The sequence below is a fragment of the Chionomys nivalis genome, chromosome 23 (assembly GCF_950005125.1).
Source record: "Chionomys nivalis chromosome 23, mChiNiv1.1, whole genome shotgun sequence".
NCBI classification, from domain to species: Eukaryota; Metazoa; Chordata; class Mammalia; order Rodentia; family Cricetidae; genus Chionomys; species Chionomys nivalis.
Window position 1 is genome coordinate 34,936,123 of NC_080108.1, and position 26,563 is coordinate 34,962,685.

General features: G+C 49.5%; 1 protein-coding gene across 10 annotated transcripts in view; it reads left to right on the top strand.

Annotated features, from left to right (window-relative positions):
- Nav2 (neuron navigator 2) overlaps nucleotides 1-26,563 on the top strand; it is a 635,485-nt gene that overhangs the window by 276,916 nt on the left and 332,006 nt on the right. For 9 of the 10 annotated variants that reach the window (XR_009056140.1, XM_057756583.1, XM_057756587.1 and 6 more), the window contains exon 1: nucleotides 8,929-10,020. The exons of the other annotated variant lie outside the window; for it this stretch is intronic. Coding sequence is in view for 8 of the 9 variants with exons in the window: in XM_057756583.1 (XP_057612566.1) it covers nucleotides 9,763-10,020 (258 nt within the window). In the remaining variant the exon portion in view is untranslated. Of the gene's footprint in view, nucleotides 1-8,928; nucleotides 10,021-26,563 lie in introns of those variants that run through there. 10 annotated transcript variants of the gene reach the window in all.

Sequence of the window (26,563 nt, forward strand, 5' to 3'; positions counted from 1 at the left end):
AAGGGGGTGGAGGAGGAGTGGAGCCTGGGGGCCTCCAGAGCATTGAGCACCCAACCACTGCAGGCTGTGGGGTGCCACCGCGGCTGCTGTCCTTGCATGGGCTACTTGTGGCTGAGTGTCTTCTCTTCAGTAGCAAATCTAATCAGGAAGTAACAGAAACCCTGGAGCTTTTCAGATTGGCTTTTAACGCTAATTAAAATTATCTTGCTTCAGTACCACCCCCCCCCATCGCAAATGCCACGAGAATAAAGCCTTTGCAGTGTCTTCCTCTCTTTTAATAGATTATATTAATTGCATGAAATGATGGATTTCACGGTGACATTTTCATTCATGTGTAGCACTAGTGGCTGTCCTCATTGCTGTGGCCTGCAGAAAACCAACTTAAAGGGGAAGAGTTTACGTAGACCCACAGTTGTAGGGCACAGTCCATCATGGCAGCAAAGGCACGGGAGCCGAAGAGTGGGCAGCTGGACACATTGTGTGTAAGGTCGGGAAGTTGAGAGAGCCATGGATGCTGGTACTCAGCTTACTTTCTCCTTCTTATACAGTCCAGGGCTCCAGCTCACGCAATGGTTTAGCCTACATTTAGGATGGGTCATTCCACTTCAACTAATTTAGTCTGGAAAAGTCTTCACAGACATGCCAAGACATTCATCTCCAAGATTAACTCTTGGAGATAATTATATAAATAATATTCCATCAAGTTGGCGATAAACCTCCACAAGAATACAATGTACTTTGCTCACACGCATGCCCCACCCCCATTACCATCTCTATTTTGCAGTTTTGCCTTTGGCGGGACTGGGAACTGAACCCAGGACCTTGTGCATGTTAGCAAGGACTCAACCCTTGAGCTACATGTATGCCTGATTCACCAGCCACCTTTACAGCAGCACTTCCCAGTGTGTCTCACATCGTGCCACCTCCTGGGCCACACTTCTGAGTGGCTGCCTTCCTTGGTGCACAGTGCTACCCGGCAGCTTTGGTTTTTCTTAACTCTCAGGAGAATTATAATGTTTGACCAAGGCTTCCTATAGAGAATAAGGACCAGTTTGTTCCAAGTCACTTGAGGGCTTGTTTCAAATGTAGATGCCCAGAGTCCGAATTCTAGGCATGCTGGAAGGACATAAGGCCTTTAGCACTCTCCCGGTAACTGTCAAGCTTCATGGTTAAAGAGTCCGGGTCCATTGAACAGCAGCAAGAAGCTCTGTCTCAGAGACTGAGCAACTCTCAAATGCCCCCTTTGATAGCTATTAACTTTAGACCTCTGCCCTTGGGCTGGAGAGGCAGCTTAACAGTTAAGAGCACTATCCACTCTTCTAGAGTACTCCAGTACAATTCACAGCATCCACATAGTGGCAGATTCCATAAAGTTCATGGGATCTGACCTCTTCTGACTCCCATGAGCATCGGGCACACCTGCAAGCAAATCACCGAGATACAAAAAATAAAATTATGGTGTAGGAGGTCCTTCTGTATTTGCATTGCTTTCATTGGTTGGATAAAGAAACTGCCTTGACCTTTTAATAGGGCAGCCCTTAGGTGGGCAGAGTAGACGGAACAGAATGCTGGGAAGAAGGAAGTGTGGCAGAGGCCATGAACTCCGGCCTGAGATGGACATAGGTTAGAATCTTGCCAGTAAGCCACAGTCACGTGGTGATACACAGATTTAATAGAAATGGGTTAATCAAGATGTGAGAGTTATCCAATAAATGGCTAGAACTAAATGACCAGGCAGTGTTTACATGAATACAATTTCTGTGTGGTTATTTGGCGGTTAAGCTAGTGTGGCGGCGGGACGCGGCCCGCTTTTCATACTACAAAATTAAGTAAAGTAAAATTAAAAATAATAAGGCCTCTGTCCCGTACAACCTGTGTGGTTCCTTGGCCTCCTCGTCTGCTGTCTCCGCTGCAGGGTACTATGGGAATTGTTCAGTGTAAGAGAGTGTCATGGGGACTCACTAGAAGCAGGGAGCTGTGGCATGACTTTACTGTCATTATCCCATGGTTGTCCTTCTTTGGATAGTATTCAGGGTCCAAGCATTTGGGCTGATTTCAGTCCACTTAGCTATCTATGGTATCTTAGGGGAAATGCTAGATGCTCTCTGGGCCCTTTTCTGCTTCTATGAATGAAAATGACAAAAATCATTCATTCAATGAGGATATTGGGAGAATCAGAGGTAGTGTGTGTACAGTGCTGACCTTGGTCCCCAGCATAGAGTAAGAAAGGTTCACAGATTTGACTTCTTACCAGTGTCAGTCTCAATGATTGGGCCACACAGATTGTACTTCTTACCAGTGTCGGCATCACTGACTGGGCCTCTCTGGTAGTAGAGACTGATGTGTGGGACGAATGGGTACAATAGAAGAAGGGACAATTTGTTAGAAGACCAGTTTGAAGGTCAGCAGTGTGACTCAGTTGGTCGAGTGCTTACCTAGGACGCATGAAGCCCTGGATTTGATTCCCAGTATTACATAAAAAGTGGTCGTGATGGTGCACCCCTGTTTTCCAATACTTTGGAGGTGGAGGCAGGAAGATCAGAAGTTCAAGGTCACTCTCAGCTATGTGGGGAGTTCAAAGCCAACCTGGGCTGCATGAGACCCTATCTCAACAAAAATAACAACAACAAACAAAAACAAACAAACAAAAACCGAATAAATAAACAACAAAAAAGAAGTTTGAAACTGAATGAAATAGACTTTCCTTTGATGATATATATATATATATATATTTTTTTTTTTTCCTTATCTCTAAGAGGGATTGTGAAAAATCAGTTGGAGAATTAAAACTTAAAAAGCAACAAAAACGCTTGCAGGTGGGATCAGCCTAGGTCTGGACAGATTCGACAATTTGTTTTTCACCTTTGCTTCCTGAGGGTAGAGACCCTGAATTTAATAGGCTGGATGTGCGGCCTTGAGTGCAGCCTTAGCCGCAGCCTGCCACGTGGGTAGTCTCTTCTTTACCTCCTTACCCTCTCACACAGTTACCACTCACCCCTCATCCCAGCCCCTGTCAAAAGGCAGAACCCATGATAATCCTGCCCTAAACCCAACAGGAAACTTGACCCCAGGATTCTGCAGCTCAGGAGTGAGGAGCAAGTGGGTGGAGAGCAAGCCCAGGTTCATATCCTTGGCTTATCCCTGATTCTGAATTCCTGTCCCCATTAGAACCAGGCTGTTCTTGGGTCTGTTCCTTTTTCCCATTCTCGTCCTTCTGCTGCTAAACAAACCCAGACTCAACATATGGATCTTTGTTTATATTACTCTTTAATTCCTTTTAAAGTAGCTTACAAAATAATAGCTTTCCTGATGGCATTCACATATATATGGGGTATAGTTCCCCTCGACTGAAGGAAACATGTAGTCACTCAGAGTCACAGGGCTTCACTTCGTGGTGTGGTGGGGGCAAGTGTCCCCCAAAGGATGTGAGTCACAGGCTTCATCCCTAGCCTGTGTCACCACTGAGAGGGCACAGACTCTCAGAGGTGCAGCCTGTTGGAAGGGAGTCAGGTCACTGAGAGGTATCCTCTTCTCTGTCATTTCTTCCTGGCCACTCTGACCAACATTGGCCCTCAACACCCTTTGTGATGATGTTCTGTGCTACCTGGAACCCAAATTAACAGAACCAAAACATCACTGATGGAATCATTCAAAACCATGAGCTTGAACAAACCTTCCTTTCAAGTTGCCTTTTCTCAGCTCACAAAGGAGTCTGCACTTGACTCTGGCTTACAGGGTCCCTTCATGTCAGGGAACAGAATAGTTCTCACTCGGGAGTCACAAGACAATGGCTTGACCCCTGCATTTGGGGCCCGCTCTTCAGATAAGACACTCAAAAGTCACTGAGGCCATGCATCCAGAGGCTCACTCTTGGGCAGCCTGGATCCAGCAATTGTGAGCTCTCAGACTCTTGTGGTTTACCAGTGCCATTGTCAGGGCGGAAGTGATATGTGGCTCATGTTCCCATTGATGTCACTTCTCCACTTACAGGGGCAACATAGCCAGTCTACGTTTTGAGTAAGACATGTTTTCTATGGCGATTACACTACTTCTTATTTGTTTTTAGCCACTGTTTCATTGGATGTGAGCTTTGTTGCAGCAAAGTTCAACCTGGGGAACCAGTGATTTTATTTGACTTACTTAGGGATCATGTGTGTGGTTATGGGTGGGAGCTTCAAGACCTTCGAGCAGTGGAGCTGGAGAGATGGCACAGAGGTTAAGAGCACTGAGTGCCTTCCAAAGGACCCAGGTTGAATTCCCAGCCCACATGGCAGCACACAACTGTCTATAGTTTCAGTTCCTGGAAATCTGGCACCCTCACACAGACATACGTGCAGGCAGAACACTAATGTACATACAATGAAAGTAAATAGATCATTTTTTAAAAGAAGACCTTCAGGCAGCTGCTACTGGACCCAGTGCATGGTTGTGCAGATGGAGCCTCTTCCTTTTCCCAGCTTATATACTCTACCCCCCTCTCCAAGATCCCTGAGACCATGTGCAAAACTGCAAAATTGCAGATGACAGGCTGGGAGGCGTGGCTGAATACTCAGGAAGGTCCAGTGACTCTCCCTACCCTACCCCCTTCCTTGAGGGAATGTCAACAGTTAACAAGCCCAGCTGTGATGATCTAGAACAAACAGATACAGCTGGTCTTACAAAAACGGCCACAATACTAGAACAGTAAAGTCTACCTGTAGATAGGCAGGGTTCTAAAGGTCTGAGTCTCCATGGTCTAGGATGGGTAAGCTCTTCACTCAGCTACTACTGAGAGTGAGCATTTGTGCCATCCCTGGGATATGTGTCCTGAACTGACAATTTATGCCTTAGGAAACTAGGGACAAATATCTTGTTGTTGTTGTTTTTAAAGTCCCAAATAGACTTACAAAATGTTTTGCTTTTTGTATTTCTTTAGAGCATTGCAATTGTCTTTCTCCTTTACAGATGAGAGTCTGCAGGGGACAGCTGACTCTCTTTGTATCCCCTCCCCGCCATAGGCTGAAATTTAAGATGTTTTTGGCTCCTTACAGTGCAGTCTTCTTGGGAGGTCAGACAGATGGGGTCTGTAACTATATGAATGATGGGTTGATGGAGCTGGTCACTTACAGGTCAGCACTGAAGCCCTGTACCCACTTAGCTAACCACCAGTGGCTGATGTTGAGGATCAAGAGGGAAGGGTACAGTTGGTGGCTTCCTGATTGGAAGACAGCTCTTGCCCCTAGAGGACATCCAGTGGTCCTGAGTACTTTGGTGGTCGGTTTCAAACTGGCCTATGGCTGACATTTGGGCAATTTTGAAAGTTTATAGTAGGAGAACAAAAAGAAAGTGTTGTCAGTGTTGGGGATTAAAACAGGGCCTGTTTCAGTTTTGCATCTTTGTCTATACTGCGTGTCAAGTGGACAAATGTTCTTTAAAATTATGGGATGTTCTTTCCAGAACAGCTTGTTGTTCTCTGAACTACCGACTCTTCAGGCTACCAGTGCTTGCTAACTGCATTGATTTAAAGTTACCTTTTCTCATGCTAGCATAAGTATGCCTTGTGGAAGCAAGCATACTTACAGAATATTTTTGTAACTGGTCATAATCGGATTTCAATAGGAAAGACGTGTTGTAATTACCTCATTTGGGCCTCCCATTCACAATTTTTCTCCCTTGCCTAATTGGTAAGATATTTTACTTTAGGTAGGAAAAATAAAAGAGAGGAAAAAACGGGGAAGAAACTGCAAGAAAAAACAACTGAAATTATTAAAGGGGTGAGGAAGCCGAGGAAGACATTGGGAAGCTTACAGGAAGATGTGTGTGGCTTCAGTTATCTGAGACCTCATCAGACTTCAGTCTTAGAGATAACATGGAGGTAAGGTGAATAGTGAGCCTCTGCTTACCAAACAATAACACTATGGGTGATTTGGAGTGTGCAAGTGCACAAGTGTGTGCAGAAGTGTGTGTCTGTGCGTGTGTGTATGTGGAGGGCAGAGGTTAAAACACACACACACACACACTTTTTTTTTTTAAACACAAGCAGGAACTTAGGTCTTGTGCTTGCAGAGCACTTTGCCTATTGAGTGATCCCCTTAGTCTGCAAGTGCTTTTAATTCAAAGCAAAGAATGTCCTGGGTTTTATATTGTACATATTTGACTGTCTCTGAGCCCCCCCCCCAAATGGCTTTGATGGCAATTTTGATTTAAGTGGGAATTTACTTTTTGCTTTATTGGCAAATACACATTGTAGATGTCACTACTTTCATTTCTGTGTCCGTGGCACACTTTGCCAATGGACCAGGCTGCTGTCTCCTGCTAGCTGGATGCACCCTGAGGATTTTCAGAGCAGTGTTACAAAAACCACTTAACTTCAGCTGGGTCTTGAGCTGCTACACCTCTGTTGACAGTGGCCTAACCTTACAGCCTGCAGTGTGAATCTCCAGACTCTTAGCAGAGATAGCCATCACCTGGGAATCATTTGGAAGCCAGACTCCCAGCCTCTTGGAAACCTGTTGAATTGGAATCTGTGATTCTTATGCATATGAAGGCTTGTGTGTGTGGGGGGGGGGGCAGAAGTGCACTGGGTGCACACTTCCTTTGCCTAGAATTCTCAGCTTTAGTACGCATCAAAATGCCCTTCTTAAGAATTTGTTAAAACACAGATTTCCGGTCCCTTATTCCCTACTCTGGGAGTGTTCACTCTGTAGGATGGGGTAGGGTGGAGGATGTCAGAGTTAAAGGTTTTTTTCTGCCATTGCTCTGAAGACTTTGGACACTCACTGCATTTGAGCTCTGGGGATTTTGGGGGGTAGTCCCACAATTTTTTAACAGCTGATAATGGCAATGTCTTTCTACAACTCCTTCATACATCTGTGAGAACTGGAGTTCAAGGCGGAATATAGCACAAGCCCTTTTCCTTTTGGTATATTCCTGCTAAAAGGCAATCTCACCATGCATTCATTCAGTAACAATTTGGGTAGCATTCTGTTCAGTTCTGAAAGAATCTCATCAAAGCCAAAAATATGCTTCTTCAAAACATTTATTCCTTTAGAAGAGAATGCCTGAAATAATAAATAAGTTGAATAAAGCAAGACACTAGCATAGGAGGTCATTCAGATGGGCAAGGAGTGCCATTCAGAGTGCACCCACAGTGCCAGGGACCACTTGTGATTTAATTTCAGAGAGCAGGACTAAGCATTTCCCTCCAGCGAGGGTAAAAAGTCCCAGCAAACAGAGCGGATGGGGGTGGACAGTACCATCTCACCTCTCATTGAGGCTGTTTTGAAACTGAACTTTAACTTTGGTCTGGGGTCTTAGTTTAAGCTACTATAGCAAAAATGTTGTAGACAGGACAGCTTAAACAACAAACATCTATTTCTCCTAGGCCTAGAGGCTGGTGGTCTAAGGCCAGGCTGTAGTCATGGTCAAATTCTTGTCAAGGGCTGCCATCTCACTATCAGAAAGCAATCATCTATCTTCATCCTATCTCCTAGAGCATGGGCAGTGATCCCTTCGTGGGGATTCCTTGGTCAAATACTCACTACCTCCCAAAGGCTCCACTGCCTGATACAAATCCAGAACTAGGGTGCTTATTTACAGTGCTGGGCTCTGAAATCAGATTCTTGCAGATGATAAGTGAGCAAGCTGTCTACCACTGAGCGACATCTCCAACCTTCTCTTACTTTTATTTGGACACAAGAGTCTCATAAAATTGCCCTGAACTTGGGATCCTCCTGCTTCAGTAGTACCAGAAATTGTAGGCTTGCACCACCATTCCTGGTCACGTTAGAATTTTGCCAGGGATGTAGCCAATAGCATCTGAATAATTGAAAATTAACTCTGTGGATGTTGTAGATCAAGCTATAGGGTAGGAACAAAGTGACAACTTGTATCCTAGACTCAGAAAACAGTGGCTTATAGAGATGATGGTGGGGCATGCTGGCAGGCACAGAAGTAACAGTGACAGTCTTTTCTGGTCCACTGTACTAGCAGACACTATCTCATTTAGCAGGGACAGAGTTTTTCGAGAAATGTACTCAAACCTTCACCTGATTGCATGAGACACCGGCAGTTTTAGAAGGTCTGTAAAGGTGGAGAAACTTCCCAATTCAAATCCAAACCAGTCTCCAGATGGGTCTCGCCTACAATCAGCCCCAAAGCAGCCTGCCTGGACCATCTATCTATTTTCCCTTCAGCCCTCACACTCTGTCGGAGGGGAAGGAATCCTCCAGCGATTCCAAGTGGAGGAATCTGTGATCTTGGCAAGTCCCAGGAGCAACCAGGCAGGCAGGCCTGCATGAAACCACGAAACCGGGGCAGGATTGGCCTCAGCCTGCCCGGGTCACCAAGCCACTCTAATTACAGTCTGTGGTAGGTGGCGGGAGGAGCTGTCTTGGGGCGCGAAGCTTCCCCGGCCATTGTATCAGCCTATAAATACTTCAAATACTTAAGTGCAATGTGCAACCTTTGAATATCCCAGAGGAAGCTGTTGGGAGGCCCCTGAGCCTGCCCGGAAAGGAGAAATGACTGGAGTGTCCTTCAGGCAGGGGACAAGGAGACCTGCCCTGTCAATCCCGATGAAGGTGCAGGGAGGCTGGGGCGTGCCTCCGGAACCCGCGAACCGTTGAGATGACCCAAGCCATTTTGAAAAAGGAAAACCGATTTCCCCTACACATGTCGGGGCGGAGGGGGGCGGGGAAAGGCGGGAATCTGCGTTCTAACGGCGTTTTCGGGCGGCTCCGGGGACGCGGGGGTGGCGGCCCGCAGGGAGGCGCGCGCCGGGGCTGTGCGGCAGAGCGGCCACCAGCTTGCTTTGTACTTGCGGCCAAGCGCGGCCCCAGAGTTTCGGTGGCGGCCCCGGGAGTTGAAGCCACGCCCCCTTGCAGTGCGAGTCGCGACCGCAGATTGGTCCGCCGCGAACCAATGGGCACGCGGGAACGGCCCGGGCTGTCAGCGCGCGCCGCAGCCGATCCTCCCCTGCGTCCAGCCCTGCAGCCCGCGCTGCCTTCTCGGGAGCTCAGCGCCTCACAGCGCGGCGCAAACAGCCGGGCCAACTGCGCGTCCCGGTGCCCGCGCCCCGCCGCCACAGCCACCGCCACCGCCACCGCCGTGCTGCTCTCGAGAGCACGGAGTATGGGCAGATCCGCAGGCGCTCAGGTGCCGCATGTTCCAGGGGCTTGTGAACAGCGGTGATCCGCTGTCACGCCCAGACAAGACCTTTCCGTGGAGATTGCAGAGCGACAGCTTCGGCACGGGTGACAGACACTGCGGCGTGCTTGCAGGGTGACAGCCGCCTCGCGGTTGAGACCTCCTGCGCTCCGTGCGCCCTCAGTCTCCCCATCCTCCGCTCATTTGCTCCGCAGTTCACACCCGCAGCCTCCGGAGCGCGACGTGTGCGTCCCTAGTCTGTGTCTTTTCCTGAGGAGCCTCCTCACTTCGGAGATGCAATGACAAGTTAATATGGGCGTCCACGCTTCGGTTTCCCAGGAAAGGAATTGCCAGAGGCGGCCGTCCCTGAGCTTCTGAGCAGGCCGCCCGCTGCAACATCCGCGCAGGTGGGACCCGCTGAGGGCAGTGACCAGTCCGCCACCCCGCCGGTGCGCTCGCAGGATTTCACCAGCTCCCCAACCTGGGGATTTTGCTCTTATTTTTTTTCCCTCTACTGTTGGTGGGCGCCTCGTGGGCCGAGGCCCGGCGCCTACTCGGCTGCCCGCGCTGCCTTTAGCGGTCGCCTCCGCAGCCGCTGCCAGGGACGTGCTGGGAAAGCCTAAGCCCCGGGAGAAGATGCCGGCCATCCTGGTAGCCTCCAAAATGAAGTCGGGACTGCCCAAACCCGTGCACAGCGCCGCGCCCATCCTACACGTGCCCCCGGCCCGGACTGGTCCTCAGCCCTGCTACCTTAAGTTGGGAAGCAAGGTGGAGGTGAGCAAGACGGCCTACACCAGCCAGATCCCCCTGAAATCACAGGGACTGCAGGAGCCGACAGGGGAGGGGCTCCCATTGCGGAAAAGCAGCTCTTTGGAGAACGGGTTCGATACCCAGGTGAGAGGTGCTGTGTATTCCTGGGCACTGTTGGGGTGGTCGTGATGATGGGTGATCTTTCACCGGGGAGGGCCACGGCTGCTTGGAGGAGAGGCTACCATAACGTAGTCGGAAAGAAAAAACATACCCCTTTAGCTGGCAGATTGGAAGGATAGATACACTGGTCAGTGGGTGTGGCCAGGGTGCCAGAGGTTCCGCCTAAGGAGCTCTGCAAAGCTAAGGGGTGCTGGTAGCCTGCAGCTTCTTTGGGCTTGGAGCAGGTGTAGAGGTGGTCTCAAAAAGCACATGCTGACATTGGAAATGTTAGGGCCTGACCGCTGAGTGCTTGACTCCAATGAGACGGTATCTGCTACTGTGATGTGTGTCTGTCAGTTCCTCGTGTTGTAACCCATAAAGGGATGGTCTGGTGTCCCTTTAGACTGGATACCACCTGGCCCAGCTATGAGATCCAGGACAAAGGTGGTTGCTCAGAACCTGCCCGCCTCCTGGCTTGAAGAAGGCTTGTTCCTGTCCATCTGTAGGGAGAAAGGAGCTGGCCAGGTGCTACTGACTGCTAGCTTGCTGGAGCAGCCAGGGAGTGGGCTTGCCTTTGCCATAGGGGTGGTTTGGCTGTCTCAGAATGGCTGCTGAAGCTAAGCCCCTCCTTCCTGGGTAATCTATGCTGCCAGTATTGGTGGCTCTGGTGATTAGGGAGACGTTGGTGAGGATGAGAGAATGCCTGGAAGAGGACTGGCCACTTCTACCTTTCCTGGCAGAGGAGGCATCTCCCCTACTGGGCTGGGTGACAGGCCCTGGCCAGGCAATCTCTTTTAAGGAAATCCTTAAGGGCCAATCAGTTTCTCTTGGCCTTGTGCCTTCCTCCTCTTCTGGCAAGAGGGAGCAGGGGCATGCTGTATTTTCTTGGCTGCCAGTCAGCAGGGACTTTTAGGGACAGGCCGACCTGACGGATGTGACTGTCCCTGTGAGGGGAGGAGAGGCCTCGGGAAGCCAGAGAGGGAGGCAGTTTGAGGTTGGTGTGGGAGAAGTGGCAGCCGACCAGCTGACCTTTTGGGCACCTACTTCTCTGCTCACCGTCTCTACCTTCTGTAGCTTTCTCTGGTCTCACTTAACGCTCGACACATTCCGAGCTTTCTGCTGGAGGATTTGGAGCTAGGAGCTGGTTGGAGACAGACTGTTGGAACGCAGAGTCAGAGAAAGCCCTCCCCACACAGACTCCCACACCAGGCCCATCAGCATGTCCCTCTTGATGCCGCACTTGCTAAACATTTTTGGAAGCTGTCAGCTCTGACTGATGGTGTGTGGGAGGAAGGCAAGATCTCCTCCAGTGCTCCTGGGCCCTGGCTCTGCTAGGCTGTGTGCTCTGCTCTTTCTTAGCGCTTCAGGACCTAGCCAGAGGGCTGTGAAGTGAGGGTGAGCCCCGGGTGCCTCCTTCATCAGTGGGGGTGGAGTGAGTGGACAGTGACTGAGAAGGTGACCCATGCCCTCGAGCCTGATGATGAGGACCCTAGGAATGAGTGGGAAGGCAGATGCTGGGCTCATTCATAGCCAGACTGCTGCCTGTTATTGCCTATTTGACAAACATTGTCAGTGGATTGCAGTGGGCAGGCTCTGGGAAGGCAATTCACCATTTAAAAAAATTACTTTTGGACTTCTCCGTGAGGGGCTAACTTGGCTCTATTCCCCGGAGGCGCTGCTTCCCTTCTGTCCCCACTGTCCCCACCACCCCACATTCCACCTCCCTTGCTCTCCATGGGTCCTCTGCATCACGAGGGTGATCTGGATAGGTGGCTCAGGAGCTGGACACCTTCCAACGGACAGTCCTGGTTTCCCAGACGGCCCCTCCTTGCCAGCCCCTGGGTCTCCTAGGGGCTCTTCTAGGTAACACACACTCATGGCCCCACCCTGACATCAAAGGGGCTTTGGCAAAAGGATTTCACTGTCTTTGAACAGGGTATCCCCATGGTGACAGACAGTGCACATTCACCTTCCAGAAAAGTCCCTCGATTATGGCTTGAGGACCTTGGCTGACTTGGCACCTGGTAATTTCCTGGTCCCAAACTTAATGTTTATCATTAGAAGAGACTCAGGAAATGATGAACTCAGTGGCAAATGATATCTTGGAGCCCTCGGTTGGGGATTTTTGGCAGGAGGCTGGCTGGGTTGTGTATGACTACCAGCACAGGTTTCAAAGCATCGGCTGTGAGCAGTATCCTGTGTCTGACGCATGCTAGCTGAGTGGCCTAGTCCATTAACTACTTCTCTGGGCCTCAGTGCTTCTGTCTGCAAAAATGGGCACAAGCAACCACGGGAATTGTATTAAGAAAAGCTTTGTATCCTTTAAGTGAGAAAAGACAGGGCTCTGGGAAGGTGTCAAACTGTTCACAAGTGTTTACAAACTTCTGGTTCTGCCTGGCACAGGTCCAGTCTGTAGAGGATGGGGGGCAGGGTGGCCTGTGGAATGCCTGATGTGCCGGGCTCTTTCCACGGGATTTCATTGGTCTTCACAGGAACACTTAGAGTGGGTGTGGTGCTTTGGGCCATGTCCTAAGATAACAAGAAAGTAAAGACAGCACCCTTGCTTGTACTTCCTAGGTGCCAGGGATTGTTCTGGGTGTTTTGCATAAAAACAAACTCTTTTTATTCTCTTAACAATCTGGTGCAATATTAATAGTTATCCCCATTTTACACACGAGGAAGTCAAGATTAAATGGCTTTGGGAGCAGCAGAGGTAACAGCATTAGAATCTAAACCCCTTAACTCTGATGATGGACATTGAAAGCCACAGCAGCTGCTGGTCAATTATAGACCTTGTGTTATCTGACCATAGATGTCACCACTGATCCACGTTGTCCAGTGTGGCAGAACAGGAATCCCAGCTCAGGTGCTGGGCCACTGACACGCCCACTCTCCATCACCCCCTTTTATGCTGTGGCAGAGCTGAGGACAAATAAGACCTGGTGGTCTGGGAATTGGGGATGAGACATCCCAGTTAGGAGACATGACTTCTGTATCCAGGAGAGGGCGACACTGGGAGAGCTAATGATGAGTCAAGATGCTGGAAGGACGGCTAGTGTCTCAAGGGCTGGAGAAGACCAGGGCGGCTCACAGGGGAGGCAGGAGATGGGCTGCGCCCCAAGAGTGGACAAGAGTGGCTAGTGAGGAGGACAGGGGGCGAACAAGAACAAAGAAGCGGAGGTTAAGCTGCCCTGCAGGGGTGCAGAGCCCAAGTGCACGCTGTAGATCTGGTGCTTTCCATTTCATCAGGGTGTGAGGAAGAGCAGAGGCTCAGCGGTTGAAGTACTGGATGCTCAGTGCTGGCCTCTATTGGACGGTGGCTGCATACAGGCCAGTGGCGAGAAACTGGGGAGAGGGTGTCTCTTCCAGAAGTTGGCTCATAACCAACTCTTGGGAAGCAACAACAATGACTGTTGTTAGCTTGTGTTTTAGAGTGTTTGACGTGGTAGTTAGAGGGCAAAGCGTTCCTGTTTTCCTTTTCCATTATGGGGTCTCTCACTCACTGTGTAGCCCAGGCTGGCCTTGAACTTACAGAGATTCACCTGCCTTTGCCTTCCAAGTGCTGAGATTCAAGGACACCACACTCCATTCCTATTTTCTCACACAGTAATTCCATTTACTCAGTGAGTCTTCCCTCGTCTTCCCTACTCCATGCCTGGTCTCTCTCACCATGGAAGACTTGCAAGCCAATAGCTGTTAGAGGAAGTCCCACTGTCAGTCTCCAACTCCTTTCCTGGACCACCCCACAGGCCTGCAGTTCCATCCCAACCTCCAGCAGTACCTACTGACCCCCTTTCTGCTGCTGTGCTACCTGGGCCTCCTTGAGAGGGACCATTTATAATATCTGTTCTGATCTCTCGTGTGTTGTGAACTGTGGCCATGTGTAAGTAATCATTTTCGACACATGCTCTGTGTTAGTGTGCAAGCCTGCGGCCAACCGTCAGATAAAGGAGCACTCTTGGGCTATCTGAGGATGAGGTTAGCCTCTTTCTTAAGAAGCAGTAGTTGCAGGAGGAAGAGATGATTCACATAATACTTTGATATTTCCTGTTTTTAGAAGCTAGTGTTCAGCCTGCAACTTATTTCTTTAGAAAAATAATTAGAAGTGATTGAAATCCTGTGCGAGTGTTTTAGATGTTTAAAAAGAAAGCGTGGGCGAGGCCCCTGGGAAGAGCGCAGCTCCAAGCCTGCAACCTGTTGCCGCTTTGCTCCACTGTGTTTTGATTAGAATCTCTGCTCCGTCATCAGAGTTGATTATGGATTTGATTAGTGCATTTTTTTTTCTGCCCTTGTGTTATTCCCTTTCTTCTCTTTCTCAGTTCTTGGAGGGGAACTCATATTGTGGTTATCTGCCAACATGCAAGAATGTTTACAGTTCACATATTACTGCCTACCCCCTGGGTTAATTCTCTAGAGACTCTTGAAAGGTAGACTCGGAGGCTTATTTGGGTCATCATTCAGTGTGTATACGTCTTAGTATAAATACGCCTACATCTCTCCACACATACAGCGCTCTGTACACATGGAAAAGCTTCAAGTGCCGAGCACATGAAATCACACACATACATCAAAGAGGAAGCTAGGGGAGTCGGAGCCCAAATTTCAGCTTTGATAGTGGCTTGGTTTACGTTTCGCTTTTCACACATTCTCCCTGATCAAGATTTGAAGCACCGGCTCCCCGCTCATTTTTATTTACCTTCACGACATGAGGGCTGCAACCTCACGAGGGCCTCTTGCTCAGACCTCTGTGAATCTCCTGAAGCCAGTCTGCAAAGCCAAACCACCCAGCAAGATTTTTGGCTGAAGGTCAGAAGCTCTCGTTTCTTAATTCAGCCTTGCCTCTGGGAAAGGGTCATTTACAGAGCGTTCGCTAGCTGTCAAGTCATCTGGGCCATTCTTTATACCTTTATCGCTCAATTTGAGACACAAGAAACTGGACAAATGTGAAATGGTTGGCTTGTTTTATGTGAGGGAGCGAAGGTCAAGACAGAAGACTGTCAGTTGGAAGCAGTTCTGTGCAGTAACTCAGGCTTCACTGGCGGGCGGATCTGGATTCAAATCCAGGCTTTGGGCAAATTACTTGGTATTGATAAACCACATGGTTTTCTTTTTTAAATCTGTGAGACGGAAATGGTCATGTTTATAGCAGTAATCTGTAAGGTTTCAATGAGATATCACAGGTAGGATGCAGAAGACTGGACTGGACAAGGAATTGTGGTACTGCCTATTTTGACAACCCAACACCAAAGCCTGACTTGTGTCTGCCTCACCCTAAGCTCATCTACCTGCTTCCCAAGGGCATAGCTGACCGCGGGGACAGACAGGTGGCTTGCCCCACCAAGGACCAGTGCATGGCAGTGCTTTGGTTCACTAAGAAATATGAGCAAACTCAGAACAATTGGCTTCCAAAGCTGTGCACAGAAATGTCCATATTTTAGTCACAGGCACACCATCACTAAAATGCTAACCCAAATGAGGGCTCTGCTCCAAACTACACTGGCAGAAGGCCTCCTCCGTGTGTCCCTCTTAGCTGCCACTGTTGAGGTGGTGGGATGCCCTGCCTAATCTGATGGCCCAGCTCAGATCGGGACTCAGCAGGTCGAGGCCCATTCATTACCTAGGCTTCCTGATGGCTACTTACAGTTCTGGGTGGCGGGGGCAGAAGGGAGGCCCTTTTCCCTCATAACTGCCACAAATGTAGTGGGAATTGAGCCTCATGACCAGTTTGGTCAGTAAGGTGCCCCAAGGCCTAATGGCCAGCTGCCCAGTGATGTTTTACCAACAGCCACAGGACTGATTTTCAATGGCTACTCTGTCTTGTGGTCACATTGTTGGAGGGGATGGACAGTGTATTCATAGAACATTTGGGCATAATGGGCCATGTGATTTAGAAAAAAAAAACTTGGTCAGGCTTTTGTGCTTCCATTTTTGCTTAGACAATAGCAAGGGACTCGTAGTTTTCACAGGAGCCCTGAGTCACCCCTATGAAACCTTACAGTGACTCATGACTTCGTGCCCCTTTCCCAAGGCAAACAAACCTTCTCTTGTGTTTGCAGACAAAGCCCCCACAGCTTCAGAATGGTTTGTCTGTCCCTCTTTCCATGGGCGCTCTCAATACTCTCAGGCGTACACCATATACAGTATTGACAAATTTGGGGTTATTCTACCCCATTCGGTTCCTATATTACTGTAGGAAGAGAAGGTGAGAAACGATTCCATATGGGCTTGTGAAGTCAGCTCCTCACAACGGCGTCACACAGTATGGATAATTATAACAGGGCCGAGGAGATGGCTCAGTAGGCAAAATGTTGGCTGTGGAATCCTGAGGACAGAGTTTAATTCCCAGAACCATGTTAGAAAGAAAAAAGAAAAGAAAAGAAAGTCAGGCACAGGGCCTCCTGGAGTAGGGGCTAGGGGCTGGGAGTGGGCACAGGAAGAGGCATAGAGCCTTCTGGAGTAAGGGCTAGGGGCTGGGAGTGGGCAGAGGAAGAGCCATAGAGCTTGCTGGTCAATCAGTTTTAGGCCAATTAGCAAGATCAAGAGACCCTACTCCAAAAGATGGGGAGTGATTTTGGACTACAGTACTTCACACCGGTGTTCACACATACACACGCATGCATGAACATATACCACCCACCCCGCAAATAAGACAATTACAGAAATCATTGACCCTGATGAGCACAGTCTAGACTCGTGTCAAAGTATTTAACACCACAGCATCCCACGAGGGAGGGGCCGAGTCCACAAGCTGCCCATCCAGATGTAGAACTCTCAGCTACATTGTAGCACCGTGTTTGCCAGTCTGTGGCCATGCTCCCCACCCTGACAGGAGTGGACCAAACTTCTGAAGCTACAGGCCAGTTTTCCTTTATAAGAGTTCTCATGGTGACATCTCTTCACAGTGATAAAATGCTTCCCAAGAGAGTGCATAATTTTACTCCTCCCTCCTTACCCAGAGCCTGAAAATATTCCTTCAATGTTAAACACATGTTATTTGATTAACAATATCAGTTTAGTTTTTCGGGATGTATAGAGTCCCATGTCCTCTGAGGCCACAGGACCCTTCAGGTTGGCCGGTGGTAAGAACTGTCAAGGCAGGTGTAAGACAGAAGGGAAGATGGATTTGATGGGAATTGTTTGCCTACATGAGGAAACTATCAAGTAAGTCCTCATTGTGGAGTGGTTTTGGTTGGTTGTTTGTTTTGAGACAGAGTCTTATTAAATAACTTGAACCTCAAATCCAAGATCCTCCTGCCTCTGCTTTCTGGGTACTGAGCCTGCAAGTATGTGCCATCATACCCTCTGCAGATCAGTCCTTAATCATAATCACGGTCATAATGATAATAGTGATTTATTCATTTTTATTTTATGTTTGGGTGTTTGGCCTCCATGTAAGTCTGTGTACCATGTGCATGCAGTATCTTCAGAGGCCAGAAGAGGGAGCCAGATCCGTTGGAACTGGAGATACGGATGGTTTATAAGCTATCAGTGGATGCTGGGAACCAAACCTGAGTTCTCCTCAAGATCAGTCAGCTCTCTTAACCACTGAGCCATCTCGCCAGCCTAGCCCTGGCATCTCTGGAATAGTCAATGTCATAAAAGACCAAATCAACTAAATATGGTAGATAAATAAGACTAAAAGGAGAAAGTTGACCAAGGAACCATGACAAACAAGTCTACTGATAGCTCCTTGATTGGTCTCTGGGTGGGCAGAAGTCACACAGGCATTCTGCAGGCATCAGGGATACTTGAATGTGGCATGTATGGTATATCACGACTTCCTATCAGTATCATGGTTGTAGACTTATAGAAAAACATGTCCTTTTCCCTGGGAGATACGAGTTAAATACTTAGAAGCAGTGTCTTGATGTCAGCAACATTCTCAGATAGTTTGGGATGTGTGAGAAAGAGACACAGAGAGAGAGAGAGAGAGAGAGAGAGAGAGAGGGAGGGAGGGAGGGAGGGAGGGAGGGAGGGAGAGGGGAGGGGAGGGAGGGAGAGAGAGAGAGAGAGAAGGAGAGAGAGGGGAGGGAGGGAGAGAGGGAGAGAGAGAGAGAGAGAGAGAGAGAGAAGGAGAGAGAGAGGGGAGGGAGGGAGAGAGGGAGAGAGAGAGAGAGAGAGAGAGAGAGAGAAGGAGAGAGAGAGAGAGAGGGGAGGGAGGGAGGGAGGGAGGGAGGGAGGGAGAGGGGAGGGGAGGGAGGGAGGGAGGGAGAGAGAGAGAGAGAAGGAGAGAGAGGGGAGGGAGGGAGAGAGGGAGAGAGAGAGAGAGAGAGAGAGAAGGAGAGAGAGAGAGAGAGGGGAGGGAGGGAGGGAGGGAGGGAGAGAGAGAGAGAGAGAGAGAGAGAGAGAGAGAGAGAGAGTGCCTCCTGAGAGGAAAAGACTAAAGTGGATGTATAATTCTTTAGATTTTCCTGTAGGTCTGATAATTTTCTAAGTAAGACAAACAAAACAAAGCAGAACCCTGGCTGAATGCTTCTTATCATGAGTGCTCTGTGGGGTGGTCTTCAGGTCACCAAAGGTGTGCCCTCAAAGGAGGCAGTGAGGCCCCAACCCCTTCCTCTTTTTCTCTTTTGCTCTCTGATTGTGAAGTGGGCAGTTCTACCCCACTCCATGTTGTCACCATGATGCATTGCCACAGGTTGAAAAGCACCAGGGCCATTGGGTCACGGAACCACACTGTGACCCAAAATAAACTTTCCTTGTGATAAGACCATTGTGGGTGTTTGTTACAGTACCAGAATGACTAACACCAGCTGTGTTCACAGAGCTGTGGCAAAAGCACTTGGATCTTGCATGTGAGCTGAGGTCACATGACGGGGGTGACCAAGTATAGGGTACACAGAGTTGATAACCTGCATTCTGGCGAGGCCACGGCTCGACACCTGTCTGTGTGAAGGTGGAGGCCTGTCCCTCACACAGGCTACTCATGACACACAACCATTTGGCCTCTCTAGTGGATAAGCATGCAGAAATGGTGGTGTGGGTGACTTCCTCTGTCCCACCTAGGAAGAGAGACCTGAGAAGGGTTTGGATGTGTATTGGCCGTTCAGGAAAAGGAGAAGGTGGAGAAAAATCCAGAAACTTCCAGAAATGAGAGTCACACCAAATGATTCATGTGCTGTTTCCAGACTGTGTTTGAAGCAGCCTGCCTGTGGAGAAAGGAGATTTATATAGTCTATGACTTTGGAAGTTAAAAATCCAGACATCGTGTTGCAGGCTCTTTCAAGTCCCCCCTCCACACACACTGGCTGTATCATGGAACAACGGCAGAGTGTTTGAGAAGCAAATACTGGATGGCATCCCCAAACAGGAAGCCAGAGAGGGGCCAAGGGCCTGACGCGGTCTTTCATATCATCTCTCTCCCACAAAACCTGACTCCAAGAGATCAGTGTTCCCTTCTGAAGATACACCCTGAGGGCCCTACCCCTTAAAAGTTCCACTGCCTTCCAGTGCTACCTCCTGGAGACCCAGGGTCTTACCCATGAGCCTCAGAGAGGTACACCCAGTACGGAAGCCTTAGCATGTAAGAATCCTCTAATCCTCACACTGTCAGAGGCTGTGATCCTGATCCTAACTTACCAAAAAGGAGCAATTGGTCAGCAACGATGGTCGCCTTAAAGAGTTTGGGGACCTCCACAGGTCTCTCAGGTGGTACATACAGGAATAGAATTACAACTCAGCTTTTGGCCGATTCCTGATCTGTGCTGCTGACTGTAGAATTCACTTTGTTGGTAACTAGAGAGGCCTGGGGCTGGCTCACCCTGAGGTGCCCTCTCCTCAGAGCCCATTCCCTGGTCTTGGCCATCCTCCATGGTCCGTCTTATCTCTTATAGGGCTTCTCAGTTGCTGCCAGATCCAGCCTGTCTCCAGAAAGAGTTTACGTGGTCTTGCCCACCTCTCCTTCCATCTGGGCACCATCTCCTTTCCCCACTGCCGTGATTGTTGTTCGGTGGGTCAGCCCTGCCTGTGCTTCGGGCCAGTGAGGTCCATGTGCCTCCCAGCTGGCAGGTCCTCCTTCCTGTCCTCCCGCCTGTGCTGCTGGCTGCTGCTCGGGGCACAGTCCTCATTTCATGCAGATTTGCCCTGATTCTTTTCAGACCAGGAAGGCTGGTTTGTTTGCGTCAAAACACGTAGGCTGCCAAAGTCCCAGAGTACTCAGGCCTTCCGGCGTGTGGACTTCAGTGGTTAGCTAATCAGAGACCTAGGAAGGCAAGCCCCAGAGGCAAAGACAGCATTTTGGTAACAAATTAGACTGGAAAGAAGCAGGCTAACTTGGGATGGCTGCATCGTTCATGGTCTGTGGCTATAAAGCCTAGAAACTTGGGATACCTGAACCAGGGGAGATCTTAGAGGCCATGTGTTCCCAGTTTCATGGTATAGATGGAGAAGGCATGTGTCTAAGGAGGCATGTGACTGGCTTGCCTTGAGCTCCAGGCTCCAAGGACCTGAGTGCAAACTGGCACCCAGGCCTCCCTCCTCCAGGCTTGGATTCGCAGATGCGCAGATGTGATGCGAAGCTCGCAAGGGCCTGACGCTGTGCTGCACCAGAACCAGCCTGGGCTGCCGCAGTTCCCCTCCCGCCAAGCTGTTCACAGCGATAATCATTTCTTATTACTAGGAAGCCTTTGCTTTGGGCTCACAGAATCAGAGAATCAGGATAGCACTTGGCCGACACCACCGCAGTCCCTGGACCAGCCCCACAGGTGGATAAGACCATCCCAGCGTGCCTTTCTGTTAACGTAGTTCACGATCAGGCAGCAATCTGGCCAAGTCCATGTAGAGCTAGTACTAGAATACTTCGACCCCATTCCATGGTCTTTATTGCCAACCTCTTAGATTGCCCCCATCCCCAAGCTACACACACATCTGAGAGAGCTGGGGACCCTCCTGCCTCCCCTACTATTTACCATGTGTCTACTGTGTCTTGTGCTGATGGAACCCGGGGCGTCCGGACATTGAATATGTAGTCAGCTGCAGATCATTTTCCCCCAGGAAAACCTGGCACTGCAGTGGGCCGTGTGAGGTGGGCAAGCTGTTCACGTCTGTAACAGTGCCTAGCAGGGCCTGGCAGGGCCTGGCAGGGGGTAGATAAAAACCACTGCTCTTTCCAGCATGGTCCCTTGGTGCAGCATGCTCTTCCAGGCCCTTGCTGCAGCTTTTTCTCGTTTCCCTACACTAGAGTAGTGTTTCTGAGCTGGGTGCTTCCGGAGCGGTCTCCTGCTGACAGTAGAAGGTGCTGCAAGCTGAGCCCAGTTACAAGCAGTGGAGCAAGCAACTGAAGAGCCTGCTCCCCCAACTCCCCGCCACTCCCACTCCCCCCACCCCACCCCCACCCGTCCTTTGCAAGGACTGAGCCTGAGGCTGCTTGAGGGTGGGAAGAAAGATACGACAGAGAGAGAGAGAGAGAGAGAGAGAGAGAGAGACAGAGACAGAGAGAGACAGAGACAGAGACAGAGACAGAGACAGAGAGAGTCAGAGCCTGTTTAAGGCCCTCCAGGAAGCCACAACTAAGACCTGACTTCTAAGGTAACACGGGCCTCTCCAAGGTACCTAGCTCTAGCAAGAACTAACCTAGAGATGTCCTGGCAACCTCACTGGCTTGGTGGATGGACTCATTGGTTGTCTTCTTTCAAGCCTTTTAATGCTGTTTTGAACTCCTTTTTCCTTCTAGCTAGCAGAACATAAGTCAATATAAATTTGCCCTAGTCCCTAAAAATGTTTACCTGCCCAAAAAACATATCTGCTTCTTTGTGTATTTAGACAGAAGTGGATGAAAAGTCTATGACTCTCCCACACCCATGCACCAGGCATGAACCGTGGGTACACTCTGTAACAGGAAGCTGCTGGTTTTCCATTCCAGAGACCTGGAACTCACTCAGCAATGTGTCGTTGGCTAGCTCCAGCCCTTGCCACATTCCACTGCTGAGCGCCCAGTCACCTGGGCTGTGAGGAAGCAGCCATGGGTGAGGCCTGGCTGGCAGGACTACAGGGGTCCCTTCCCCAGGTCTAATGGCTTCTAAGTGACCCCAGGCTACCTCTGCTGGCCCTGTCTACTCTGCAGCGTGTTGCCTTTGGATCCACACAGTGCAGACGAGTGCTTATTTTAGAACTGGAAGGAGAGCAGACGTATCAATAAAAGGCCAGGGAAGGAACAATCCATTCAGTGGTTTTAAAATATCTCTCCCTTAACAGAAAAAAAAGATTATTTTTATTTCTTAAAAAACAACTGGTGAATTTCTCCTCCAAACAGTCAGAAAGAGAAGAATAGGAGACTTAAAAATTAAGATTAAAAAAAGGAGGCTGGAAAGATAGCTCGGTGGTTAAGAGCACTTGCTTCCCTTCCAGGCCCTAGAGTCTGATTGCCAGCACCCACTTTGGAGAGCTCCTGACCACCTGTAACTCAAGCTGCAGGGGATCTGACTCCCTCTCTTCTGGACTTCTTGGGCATAACACTCACAAATTTATTTGCATAACTAAAGCTTTATAATCTTTAAAACCAGGTTGGAGTTGTGATGATGAGCTGATGGGTTGTCTCCTGTTCTTTCCCTTGTCTCTGAAAGCAATGAGCTGGGTCCTGTTACCCTGCTTTCTTGCCCCTCTTTTAAGGGGTCTCCACACTGGTTCCTTTTCTTAGAACCTCTGTCCATATCAACCACGCTCATTCCTTCCTCTCCACTCTCTGCTCAGATGTCACCTGGTCAGAGGGCTCTTTTCGACCCACACCGTATAAAACAGTGACGTCCATCATCCTTTCTTAGCCCTCCCCTTGCCTTGCTTTGTGTTTCTCGAGAGCTCGAAAAGGTTTCCTATGTTAAACATTTACTCGGTTTGTGTCTTTCTCTGTAATGCAGTCAGCCCAATGGAAACACTGCCTGTCATGGTCACATTAGTGTCTCCTATACCTCAAACAAAGACTGGCATACAGTGTTTCTAATGTCTCCTCAAGGAGGAACGGGGTTGGTGCAAGGCCCAGCTTCAGCCAGCATACCAATGGGACTCCCAGTCAGGTTGGTCCTGTACACTTCCTCCAAACCCTTCCCTGAGGATGCTGGGAGGTGGATATGCTGTCCCTTAGAGGGTCATCAGGAGCAGATGAGGCCAGGCACATGAAGGTCCGAGCCGCCCAGTTCATGGGCTTTTACCTGTGGTTCAGGCTGGCCTAGAATGCAATCTGCAGGACGGCAGCCCTTTGCCTACAGACACTTTGACTTCCGATCGCCTCTCTTGTACTCGCTTCTTTGTGCTCTGAATACTTCCCACTGAAAGCCTGGTCTTGGATCAGCAGCAATGACTTCACCTGGGAATCTTGTGGAAATGAAGACCCTCGGGTCACCCCAGCTCTTGTGCCCTGAATTTGCAATGTGATACCATCTCAGAGGACACATGGCCTGACTGTGGTTTACTGTGAGAGCAGCTCTTGTGTCTCCACCCTGCCGGAAGCTCTCAAAACATCGCCTTCTGGAGTTCAACTGTCACGCTCTCTGGACGTGCAGACATACCTGCCCCGAATCCCTTGCCTTTATGATGGGGTCGGACGAAGATGGGAGGAAAGAACAGGGCAATGCCAGGAGAAAGTTTCAGCAGGGATTTCCAGAGTCAGAGCTTCTCTGCCTCGTGCACACCTCTGATGCTGCTTATTCCTGTGCATTGACAGGCAGCTAATGTTTACCTGCCCTGCCATGACCAGAGAGGCTGGGAATCACACCGTGACTGCAGAGGAACCATCATAGAGGATCTCTCTCTCTCTCTCTCTCTCTCTGTGTTTGTGTGTGTGTGTGTGTGGGTCTGTCTGTCTGTCTCTGTCTCTCTCTCTATCTCTGTGTGGGTCTGTCTGTCTGTCTCTGTCTCTCTCTCTATCTCTGTGTGTGTTTGTCTGTCTCTCTCTCTGTCTCTCTCTCTGTCTCTGTGTGTGTGTGTCTGTCTGTCTGTCTCTGCTCTCTCTCTATCTCTGTCTCTCTCTGTCTCTCTCTCTCTCTCTCCCAAGTGAACCTGGGTCAGTACAGGCAGCACCTTCTCAGATTGGGGTGGAGGTAAGATGTATCTCTGTCCTTAGCTCTGATGATTGCGACTTCTCTCAACTTTCACCAAAGGTGGAGCAGTCAGGTTTCTCAATATGTCCCCCAACTCGAACAGACCCTTCTGTGGTGGGTGTCTGTGAAGAAGGCAGAAAACAGCCAAAATAGCTTAGGGAGGAGACCTCTGACTCCAGTGCCTGCAGAGGTCTCCCCACAGGCAAGGGTTGTATGAATGGCAATATACCCTGATTTCTTTCAGCTAGGCTGAGATTGAGTATTGATTTGAACAAAGTTTGTTGGTAAGATACAGAGCATATTAGCCAAATTCCAGAATCAGGCTATTTGGTGAACGTGTGTGTGTGTATGTGTGTGTGTGTGTGTAGCATGTGTGAGTGTCCAGATGGTCCTTGAAAGCAAAGGTTAAAAAAAAAAATCTATCTGTCCTTAGATAGCTCCACAGTGTGAGAGATTGAAAGTTTTGTTCTTTGAATTAAGAGTCTCACAGTCTCTTTCTAAACCCCATGTTCATAGCTTTATGGCCTGGGCACGAGCCCAGTGCCCTTCCTTCACCAGCAGCTTGTGGGGTTGTTCAGACATCTCCCTGCCAGAGAAAATCGATCCTCTGCCTCTGTGCTTCTTAGGGCTTTGCAGAGGATTCTGGAGCTCTTGGGGGTGTGTAATTGAATTTGAGACGGGCTCTAAAGAGGAGTCAGGGCAAGAGCAAGTATTTGCAATCATCAGATTTGCCTGCTTGCAGTCACGCGGCTCAAGGTGAGGTCTGACCCTGCCCCCTATCTTCAGGGTAGACAGGCTAACAGTGACCGATAGCTACCGAACTGCTACCACATCTTCCTGGCTCTGTAGACAGAAAGCAGTGACCACTCTCGTGTCTGCTGGACTCATGGAGGGTGTCTGGTGATGAGCTAGACCTGGAAATATGGATATAATTGGTGTGAGAGGTCTGTGACAGATGCAATCAAGAAATGCAATGTCAGGGATAATTGCATTAGTGTGATTTGGCAATAAGGAAACCAATTAATTAGTTCTCAGATAGTTATTAACAGGAAATGAAGAGTGAGCATAAAGAAAGGTCCTGTGGGGGCAAGAACAAGCTGGAAGGATGCGTCTTTTCCTTCAAATCAGTGATCTTCAAAATTACTTGGGAAGCTGCTAAGTTTGCAGAGGTCTTGGCCCCAGCCCCAGAGACTGAATTTTCAAATCTAGGATGAGGTCACAAAATTTGTGGGGTTTCCTCTTGTGGAATTAAAAATGAGCCCAAGTCCTCATACCAACTAGTTATGCTATGTCCCCAGCCCCCAAGTTTGAGGTTTGGATAACTATAACCTAGTAAACATGCAGATCATCTGAGGCCCTTATGCTGATGGAAGGCCAGAGTGGAAGGCTGCATCCAAAGACCGAGGGAAGGAGGGGCTGTGTGGCTCAGGGTGCAGAGTGAGGGTATGGGGGTGGGGGCTCTGATGTTGGATGCCCAGAAGAACCTGAGCAGACAGTGCTGTAGACTTTGAGATGATGCGGGGCTCTGGTGAGCAGGAAGCCCAACTCCTCTTCCTGCATCCAGGGTTTCCAGGCAGGGTGATGTCTCACTGTGGCGTCATCCACTGGACCCGATCCCCTTGGGATGAGTCATCTAGAAGAAAGCAAGCTTTGGATGAGACATGAGATTCTGCGTGAGTGCCCATGGTCCTTACTGGGGGTCTCCGGTGATGTCTCAAGTCTGCTGAAGGCCCTGTGTCTCCCTATTAAAGCTAAATCAAGAGCTGCTGCCTACTTGGGAGTGGATTTTCCAGTGTCTTCTGTAGGTCAGTAAGAGCTAGAGGAAGTGTGGTTAGGAAGGGAGGAAAGAGTTAGACCTACTGTGTGCTGGGTTCTAGACGCCACACTCTTTTTGTTTTTTTTAAAACAGGGTTTCTCTGTGTAGTTCTCTCTTAGCTCTCTCTGTAGACCAGGTTGGCCTTGAACTCACAGAGACCCACCTGCCTCTGCCTCCTACCCAAGAGAGAGCTCAGGTTAAAGGTGTGTGCCACCACTGCCCGGCTTAGATTCCACACTCTGACTTGACAAGTTGGTACCATCTGTCTGCACGACAACTGAAGGAGAAGCCCAGAGAGGTGAGGTGACCTGCTTACCCTACACAGCCAAGATCTGGCAAAGGCTGACCTCAGACTTTTCTCTACCCAGCTCCCACAACTCACAGTCCACTTGGTGACTGTAATAGGAACCTTGGGTCCCATGCACAGCTGCCCTGAGTGGGGTGGGGGCACGGTATTGGCAGAGTGCCTGGAATCCCAGAACTCATGGGTATATCTGTGCCCTCTGTCAACAATCCACCCTTCAGTAATGTGTGCACTGCCTGCCAGCTGCTGTCGCCACAGCCAGACCCCACACCCACACAGGAGAGCGCTTTGGCCGAGGGCATGGTGGAGCAGGAGGAGGAAGTGCCCTCCAGAGGGGCTTGTTGCAAGGCCCCTGAATGGCTCCATTGAGGTGCCCAG